This window comes from Syzygium oleosum, unplaced genomic scaffold (assembly GCF_021117445.2).
Source record: "Syzygium oleosum isolate NSW1041296 unplaced genomic scaffold, Sole_v2.1 Sole_v2.31, whole genome shotgun sequence".
NCBI classification, from domain to species: domain Eukaryota; kingdom Viridiplantae; phylum Streptophyta; class Magnoliopsida; order Myrtales; family Myrtaceae; genus Syzygium; species Syzygium oleosum.
In genome coordinates this window covers 429,452-438,887 of record NW_026607515.1, presented here as the reverse complement: position 1 = coordinate 438,887, position 9,436 = coordinate 429,452, and the positions used below count along the sequence as shown (strand labels likewise).

At 44.7% G+C, this 9,436-nt stretch overlaps 1 protein-coding gene and 1 pseudogene across 1 annotated transcript; one reads left to right on the top strand and one right to left on the bottom strand.

The window, feature by feature from the left end:
* Window positions 1-975: 975 nt before the first annotated feature.
* Window positions 976-2,109, top strand: LOC115669407 (60S acidic ribosomal protein P1-2-like; annotated as a pseudogene).
* Window positions 2,110-3,653: 1,544 nt separating this feature from the next.
* Window positions 3,654-6,600, bottom strand: LOC115666638 (uncharacterized). Its single transcript, XM_030588333.2, has 6 exons — window positions 5,762-6,600; window positions 5,293-5,452; window positions 4,965-5,141; window positions 4,775-4,858; window positions 4,492-4,573; window positions 3,654-4,364 (listed from the first exon to the last, which is right to left on the bottom strand). Exons 1-6 carry the CDS (start codon window positions 6,088-6,090, stop codon window positions 3,910-3,912), a joined length of 1,287 nt encoding a protein of 428 aa, XP_030444193.1. The 5' UTR covers window positions 6,091-6,600; the 3' UTR covers window positions 3,654-3,909.
* Window positions 6,601-9,436: the final 2,836 nt, after the last annotated feature.

The following is a 9,436-nucleotide window of genomic DNA, read 5'->3' as shown; positions in this document are numbered from 1 at the left end:
GGTAAATGTGTCACATATGGCAAAGTTTGGGGTTTTTAGTGGTTTTTTCCCATATAATTATATAACCCAGTGAAGAGGCTTTGGTCGCATTTGGTAACACAATTCCAAAGCCCTTTGGACCTCCAAAGTCCAAAGGCCCTTAGGCAAATGTTAAGCTGTTTGGTAAGAAGCACTCATTTTTCGTATTCCTCTTTTTATCCTTGAATGGCACACTTTTCATCTCTCCCATTGCTTGTTGTCTCTCTCTCTCTCTACTTTCTCTAAACCAAGGCTGAGCGAACGGTTCGAGGGACAATCACCGAGGTTAGGCCAGATTTGGAGGGTTGATGTGAGATCTGGAGAATCGAGGGTCACTTAGGCTCGCCAGTGGTCGCCGAGGCTTGCTAAAGGTTGCCGAGGCACGCTCGAGCCTTGCCGAGGGTCGTTGAGGCTCACGTGATGTCACTCAAGAAGGGTCGCATGACGCTTGTGCTCAATTTCGAGCCCAAATCAACGAAGTCGAGGGTAGCCCTCGTCGAGCATGACCGAGTCGAAGACTCAGCGCTCGTTGTCCTCATCACATGCGACTTGCCAGAGGTCGCACGACTGGGCATCCACTCACCGGGCTCGTGCGACCTCGGCTGGGTCACTGGAGGTCGTGAGGTCGCGCGACCTCAAGGGAGGACTACCGGTGCCGGATTTAGCCATCGCTAGAGTACCGCCCGATTCAATTTTCTTTTTATCTTATGCCTATAAAATACATAACTAAAGTACTTTCAAGTGTAGCCTTCCCCCCTTGTAAATCTGCCGGGGCTTATGTTCGGCCCGATTCTTCTTCACTCCAAGCCCAATGGGCCAACACCAGAAGGCCCAAAACCAATCCGAAACGGGCCCAGCGCGCGGTGGAGCCCAAGATCATCACGTGCGCGCCGCGTGACGGAGAGAGCCAGAAACCCTAGAACCCTAAGATCGCATCCCACATATATATACACAACATCTTCGCGAAACCCCGCATCCCTCCGTTTGCTGAAGAAGAGAATCGCCTCCCTTCGTGCCCCTGTTTCCCTCTGTGCAACAAGCGATGTCTTCCGTCGGAGAGGCTGCCTGCACCTACGCCGTCTTGATCCTCTACGACGACGGCATCCCGGTCACCGTAAGGGCCTCTCTCTCTCTCTCTCTCTCGTCGTGTGCATCGGCTGCTTGTTTTGGGGGGTGTTTTTTTTTGGGGATTGATTGCGCGACGGAACTTGGGGATGTAGGCGGAGAAGATCGCTACCTTGGTCAAGGCGGCGAACGTCAGCGTCGAGTCCTACTGGCCCAGCCTGTTCGCCAAGCTGGCCGAGAAGAGGAACGTCGGGGACCTCATCATGAACGTCGGATCCGGCGGCGGCCGGCGGCGCCGCCCCTGCCGCCGCAGCTCCGGCCGCCGAGGAGAAGAAGGTAGGTTCCTTGATTCACAGTAGGCAGCTATCGGTAATCCATGGCCTCATTGATTGTGTGAATTTGCCTGTCTATTCTTTTAGCTGCGGTTGGTCTGTGTTTTGATACTAAGTTTAGAATAGTTAGAGCTGATCCAGAATCAAGCGCATTTCCGTGAATAGTGGACCTTATTTAGCGAAACGAGGCTTAACTTGTTGATGTTGCTGTGTTCTGAAACCATTAGAGCTAGCTGTAGGTAGGTGTAAAGTATAGTTTTTGGGCCTCGTGTAGGAGCATGGTTATGGTTTTTGTGTCTCTTTTCCATGCGCTTCGAGTGCATAATTTTAGTTATGTAGCATTAACAGTGGAGTGTCGACGTGACATTCTTCATCATTTGTTTTTTTGCGGGTGAGTTTGTCCGAATCTCATGCTGTTGCATTCTTGTTCTGTGTTCAGGAGGAACCGAAGGAGGAGAGCGATGATGACATGGGATTCAGCTTGTTTGATTAGGAGCATTTTGGTCTGTTAGAAATTCTATTGGAGTGGTCTATTACTTTTAAATTTTGTTTAGTCTTACAAAGTTCGTCAAGCGGTGTACTGCTGACATTTGGTCTCAAACTTAATGTTGGATCGTCCAATCGGCAATCATTTTCTCTACTTTGTATGAATGTTGGGTTTACTTAGTTATGAGAATGTGTGAATTTCTTGTCAGGACAGTTTCTGCTCCTTAGATGCCGTTCCAGCTTTGATTATATATCAAATATGCGGAATTATGCTGCAGTTTTATAGCAGGGTCTAGTTCTAAGCAGCATCGACATGTGACGATGGTGGTGAAGTTTTTATCTTTGGTTCAATCTAGGAATCAATTCATAACTTTTCAAATATATGCTCAGATTAACATCGTATGTAGTTATAAATGTCTGTTGATTAGCTATTTCAGATCAAAGTGCTGGCGACTGGTAGTTATAGGTTGTTTTGAATACTCTGGTTCTCCATGCTTCCTCCCTGAAAAATCTGAGTTTTGGCTGATACTCTGTTCAGTGAATGTTGGGTCTTCTTCTGCAAAAGCTTCTTCTGGGGTTGAGTTATATTTGGCATGGTAAAATCTTGGTTAGATGAAGTTGTAGGGCATAAGAGTGACTTGCTGTTGTTATTTTCTAGTTCATTGAAAGCTGTAATTCTGCACGAAATTTTGAAGCAATAGATTTGAAAAGAAGTGGGTTTGTTCTGAGAAGCTAACATGAATTTGGATTTGAAAGAGGGAGAGAGATGTCAGAGTAAATGGATTTCCCCCATAATTGTGTATTGCGAAATAATAGTGTAATAGACAGATATTGATTATGTCATCACCTCATCATCGTTTACTGCATAATAACTCGAAGTGCGTCTTTGATGCATTTGTATTTTACACGAACTCTGAAAGTTGCAATAGAGAAAAGTGTGGAATTATTTCTTACACCAGTAATAAACCTACTGAAAATCCTCACAAAATATTGTAAGACGTTGTCATTAGTAACCTTTGAAAAGTGGCTTTATATTTCTTGTCCGTTAATATCTGTGTAACTCTATTGCGGCCTGTATGTAAGGAGGCTTTACACTTGTAGGCCAATTCACCTTCAATTTGGATTTTTGAGGATGCTGATGAATTCTATGTAACAATGGGAAACTAGGGACAGCTGAAAGATAACCACAAATCAATCTTTAGGACTAGGAAGTAAGACCCTGTTTTACAACCTCGAAACCGTGGAATCAGATGAAGCCTAGTTAGTGAGAGGAATTCCTATAAATGTACTTCGAAAATGATTTTGTCCGAGTCCAGAGAGTGAATTTTCCATGAAAGGGCTGGAAGTTAGGTGAAATAGATTCCTAAGTTTAAGAGAATCTGCAGTAGTGCAGTTGACCTCGAAAATTACCGATGATGATGTCTGTTTACAAGTATTGAGTGTATGTGAGAATTTCGCCCTTCTTTGCCTTGATCATGTGTATGACGCATTGTCCGGGATGAGAGCATTTTTTGTGGTTCTAAGTTTGTTGAATGAAAAGCTTTGCCTGAGTAAATTCAAGACTATACCGTAAGAAGCCAAGGCCACGGACTCGATCAGTCCGAGATTCTCGTACTGAAGAGTCCGGGATCACTTGCGGCGAAGTGCGTCCAAAGTGTGAACGATCAGTGTGAACGATCACACGGTTCACCACTCGCTCTCTATGAGAAACACAGACTAGCATAAACGTACATCGACATGGCAACAAGAAAGTGAAAGGATAAAACTTAATAGTACTTTCCCATTATGAACTCTAGTGCTTGTATGGAGGAACTATGCGTGATTTACAACAGTAGTGCTGGTATGGAGGAACTGTGTGTTTTGCAACAGTAAACTGTATATATCCTAACTTTTGGTATCAAATCTCTAACGTCTAAGCCTTATGCTAGGCTTCAACGACTCCGAATCGCGTATTACTGCTGAGAAGAGGGAAAAATGGCAGCCAAAAAGTGTTAAATACCATCAGATCTTAGTGTCTCACCTCTGGCCTCCTCCTTCTCAAGTTCCCAAACTTCTGGGCCACGCTAAACATAGCTGCTTTAGTCAGAAGCCCGTGGTTGAGACTAAATGCGAGGACAAGGATCCCACCGATGAACAAAACCTTGGGGAGATTACCGCCCTTTGGTTTCTCCACCACATCGGCTTTACTGACTTCGGACGTGTCATCAGACTCTTCCAAAGACTTGACAAACTCCGGGCTTATCTTCGTGTTGATCTGAGCCATCTTAGCAGGGTGCGAGAGTGGCGCCCCAGAAGCTCTAGCTTTCTGGTAGGCATGCAAGCCGGGTTCAATCTTCTTGACTGCTCCCCACATCCCCTGCCTTATTCCGAGCTTCGCAATCTCATTAGGGATGCCCATGTCTTCGTAATGGAAGAGCAAGACTTCACATGCTGTCAGCTGCCCATCGTTCTTTCTCGACTCGACTGGTGAAGTTCAAAGGGAAAAGGGCCACCACAGTACACAAACGTATTAAATCCAGGTCGCAAATGGTGCGAAAAATAGAGAGATAGACGGATCATAGTTAACGTCGGAACAGAGAAGACGATGTACCTGCTCGAATACACCAACTTGAATAATACAAGTCCACACGTCTTGGTTTGTTGCGCCTAGGGATGGAAGGGTAGTGTACTCCCTGAAATTGTGCAAAGTAAAACAGACGATCCTTTGGTACATAATCACAGAAGACAAAGCACATCAACAAAAGCTTTTTTCTTATTTTTCGGCCAGTACATCAATGAAGGTTGGCCGAAGAAAACATTGGAAATTCTCTCAAGCAGCAAGAATGTTGTTCCTGAATGTTCAACATACAAACCAAGAATATCACTTCTCATACCTTTGTCACGCAATAATATGACCTCTCAGATTCCCATATTCGGCGCCCGATGATATATTCACGGTCGCTACAGAAAAAGGGGAACTGCAATGCGAACCATTCGCATGAGCATCATGCAACTGAAAGTAATCCATAGAACTTAAAATGGAATTATCAGAAACACAGAGAAAAGAAACAGAGAAGATTTCACCTTCCTAATCCAATGAACAACCATGGTTCCTGTGGAGGGACAATCCTCTACAGTTGTTGAATAGGCAAGCATATCATCCCACTTCGACCGAAAGTCATCGTCCCAGAAGAAATCCCTCACCGTCTCAGGTGTTGCATCCTCGAATACAGTTCTGCTACGATACTGAGGAGGACCGGTCTATGCCATTAATTGAAGCAAAGTCAGTCAGTTATACAATCAATACCTAAATAAACAGCATTTGACTGACTAAAATCACATCCAAAATGTAAAGAAAAAGTTTCACCAAATCATTAGAAATTGAGAGAAAACCATGAAATCTGTGACATACTTTGGGATCTCGCCTCCAGGCTTGGTAGCTCATACTCAACGCATAACGATCCATCATATGTATCCAAGAAGGACCTCCATCTTTCATCTCAACAAGATGCCATAACTGCGTCAAATCCTCCTCCGACAACAAAGTGGATATCTCTCCGGCCTCTGGTGTGCTGCAAGAGTTCCAATAATTTCATGAGAAATTGATTCATATGCCGGTAGGCCTGTCCCTGCGTCATGTGCAAAAACACATATCCGCTTCTTCATGTAGAAAGCCTAAGAACGGGATGCAACATTTGCCCGTGGCAAAGAACCATTTTCAGCATCATTATGAGTAGAGTTTGAGCTCCATCTCATATTCTATCAGATAATATTCTGAATGCCACTAACAAGCTATAGCAATTGAGAAACGAAGAGACATGAAAAAAATGCGATTCAAGGAGCGAAATTACAGTAAAACCAACGGACAACCCGCAGCATACCTGCACTCCTCAAACAAGGCAGGCGATTGAGATAACGGTTTCTTCTTTGTCGCCGCACCATCAAAACTACGGAAATCGAAACTCGGCCACTGCACCTTGAATGAATTCAAGCACGGGTCCGACCCGAATCCCTTCAACGGAGACATCACCGATTTCGACGGCAAGAAAGGGAAGGAGGAATCAGACTGCCTCAGCACCGAGCAACTCAATTCGACCCTCCCCAAGCTCGCCCATTTGGGCTTCCATGCCCATCCAATGACAACCCCAACAAGAAAAGCAATCCAAACAGGAACCAGAAGCAGCACAACATCCGCAAACACCCCCAACATCTTTCCACTTTCAAACTGTTCGACGTAATGCCTCAATCACAACCACAACAACAGGGCAAGGACAAAAACTACCCCGGAAGAAGAACAACAACTCCTGATAATATACGCACACAGAAAAACGTACAACAACGACAATTCTTGCTACGTGCAACCCCAGAAGGATAGAAAAAACATCTGCTTTATAACAGGGGCAGAGGAGGCAGGCCTCATCCAGAGGAAGACATTAGGCAAGCGAAGAAAGAAGGGGAGGAAAAATCAAAAACCCAGAAAGGATAATATCACACGAACGCCGTGAAGGGTAAAGAAAAAGGGCTGCGTGCCCGAGATTGCCATTGCCCCAAAAAAAGGACATGAGAGAGAGGGAGAGAGAGACGTGTGATGTCGAGAGAGACGGTGGACCCTGGATCAGTCCTTGCTTGCTTGGTATCGGGCACCGGTCGACGTCGTGGGTCTCTCTCGATGCGCTTCTTGCGACCAGACATTCGCCCGTGGGATCGGTGGACGGACGGAGGAGACGCGCGCTGTGTCTGAATGGGCCGAAATAGGTCTGGTCCAGAATGATTGTAGATAGGGACGCCGACGATGAAGGGAGAGGAGAGAGAGAGAGAGAGTACAAGTGACGTAGGATCAATCAATTTTCGTAATCGTCCGTAGAATTATACTCGTACAAATTTTGACTGACTACTAACAATATCCATAATATTCGATAAAATCGAGATTAACACCGGTGAGATTCAAGTAAGACTTTGTGATTTACTTTGCTGGGCATTGATAAGTTTCGGTACTGATCAATAACTTATTAGTCGCGCATAGTCCCGTTGATAGTTTTGCCTGTTATCGAATATTGATTTGCGGATTTCCCGAATTATTATCACGTATTGAGTTATTCCAATTGTGGATAATTTCGATCGTGATTTCACATGAGGAACAAAAAGGGGTTTCGGTTTGAGTTATGTTGATGTTAATGGGGTGTGTGAGAACATTCGTTAAATTAAATGTACTAAAATGTAGAATGGTTAGTGCCATACCTAATTCAAAAGAAAATTCAATACATGCAAAATCGGTTAGCTGATTAACGAATTCCTGGAAATTGCTAGATTATACAAAATGAGTAAGTACACTGATAGTCCATCAACTTTTGTTCGATATATAATATTATCCACAAAAATTTCATCGGGTTCAATTAAATCCCCCAGACTTTATCCAATGTGCAATATCATATCTATATTTTTAGTTAGTTCAAATAAGGGCATATCTAAATTGACTTTTACTATTACTTTTGGTTTAGTATGAGCCTGAGGTAGACACACTTTGACTTATTTTTAACACAAAAAACCTAAAATCTTTAACAGCATATAAATGTGGACATGTAAATTTCCTTATAACTTTCTTCATAATTTTTAAATTTTAGATAATATCAACGGGGAAGCAAAAAATAATTTATATTTAACTTTGAACAAACATAATCTAATTTTACAGTTCACTTATCTAGGTTAAGGGTCAAGGAAGCTAGCTTGGTATATGCTTTCTCCAAGTCTTTTTCGGAGTTTCTTTCGAGCCAAGCAATCTTTTATGGCTATCCGACAATTGTCTCTTTCTCTCTTCGCCTCAAGTTATGTTACATAGACTTTGCAATCCGTCCGAGGCGACATTTTCTATGGGCCCATTAAAAAAAGGATAAGCTTCTATATCTGAACCCCTTTGACAATAGTACTATTATGATATGCTTTCTTATGCTCTCTCCTAACAAATAGTCAATGGGCTAAATGGACAGATAGAGCTCGAATTGTTTTTCGTGATTGCGTTTACTCATCAAAAGTTAAGCACATTTGTGTTGGAGTTGGCGAATACTTCGGGGACCCTTGTTTCTCACACCGGGTACGCCCACGTGAGCTTAGGGAAACTGAAGTGTTGTCCAACGACATGTGACCCATGCGTGCGGAATGCGGGGGTTCGGGCGCGACGCCCGACAGGGTGTCCCGTGCCGGTCGGCCAGGGTCGGGGGCGCGCCCACGGCAGGGGTTCCATTGCCGGTCGGCCAGAGGCCATTTGCCGCTCGCCGGTGAGCGGGCGGGGCTCGGAGGCGGCGCCCGAAACCTCAACGGGTTTGGGCTGGCCCGTATAGTGCGAGATTAAGAGATTTCATATAGGTTTAGGTTTTGGGCCCGTTTGGGGCATATATATATATATTTTGCTCGTTTTTCTGATCATTGTAATGAGTTGAGTGGCTGTAAACCGAAAATATAGTGAAATCTCTTTGCAGGACGTAGCCCTAATCGAGGGTGAACCTGGGTAAATTCGTGCATCGTCTATTTTCTCTGTTTTCTGCGTGATCGTTCTGTTTCGGTTCTCGATACGTCCCTTCAATTTGCTAGCCTTACTTGCTTACTCAAAAAAATGATGCCGTCTCTAGTAAGGTGTTGAGTCGTGAACAGGGGAGATAAAAATGTTAAATTTAAACGCTTTTAGGCATCTAACATATCTTTAACATGCCTTTACTGACGAGGTACCATCTCAAGAGGTTATATCGGACATCAATATGGACGGTTGATGCCCATATAGCGGTGTTCCTAATGATATTTTAGATCCGTTATTTTAACGGAGGCCTCACATCGGGCTGAATTTAATAATTTTGAGATACTTGATTACAAAAAAAAATTAATAATTACTCAATTGTAAAACAAGTAAAAATTACACAACTCATTCACAACAATTCGGAAGCCGTTTGTTGATAGAAGGACATAATTGAATATTTTTAAAACAGTGCAGGTACAATTGAATTAATCTCAAGTTTGGGATGATTTAGCAATAGACAAACCCCCATTGAAAGTTTACGGTGGGATTTGGCATTTGTCTAATCCCCTAAAAAAACCCCCAAACTTTAAATTTAGTCTTGACTCTATTCGGAATTTTTTTTTTCTTTAGAAAAAATCCCAAACTTTAAGGCTCCGTTCGTTTGGTGGAAAATATTCTCCCGAAAAATATTTTCCGGGTTTTCCGGTGTTCGGCGGGCGGAAAACGTTTTCCGTGGAAAAATATTTTTCTTCCCTCCTCACAAAATAGCCTAAGTCTATGGAAAATGACTTCCGCTTTTTCAAAAGCGAAAATCATTTTCCGGAGCTTCTTCTTCTTCTTCTTCACTAAGGTCGCCGGCCGCCGCCGCCGTCCGCCGCCGCCGCCGCCGCCGCCGGCCGCGCCGCCGCCGCCGCCGCCGCCGCCCGCCGCCGCCGCCGCCGCCGCCCCGCCGCCGCCGCCGCCGCCGCCGCCGCCGCCGCCGCCGCCGCCGCCGCCGCCGCGCCGCCGCCGCCGCCGCCGCCGCCGCCGCCGCCGCCGCCCGCCGCCGCCG

Coding starts and splice junctions, on each gene's coding strand:
- LOC115666638 (XM_030588333.2), bottom strand. CDS start 6,090: ATGTTGGGGGTGTTTGCGGATGTTGTGCTGCTTCTGGTTCCTGTTTGG. Junction 5,142..5,292: donor CCTGGAGGCGAGATCCCAAA/GTATGTCACAGA, acceptor TTAATGGCATAG/ACCGGTCCTCCTCAGTATCG. Junction 4,574..4,774: donor CATATTATTGCGTGACAAAG/GTATGAGAAGTG, acceptor GCACAATTTCAG/GGAGTACACTACCCTTCCAT.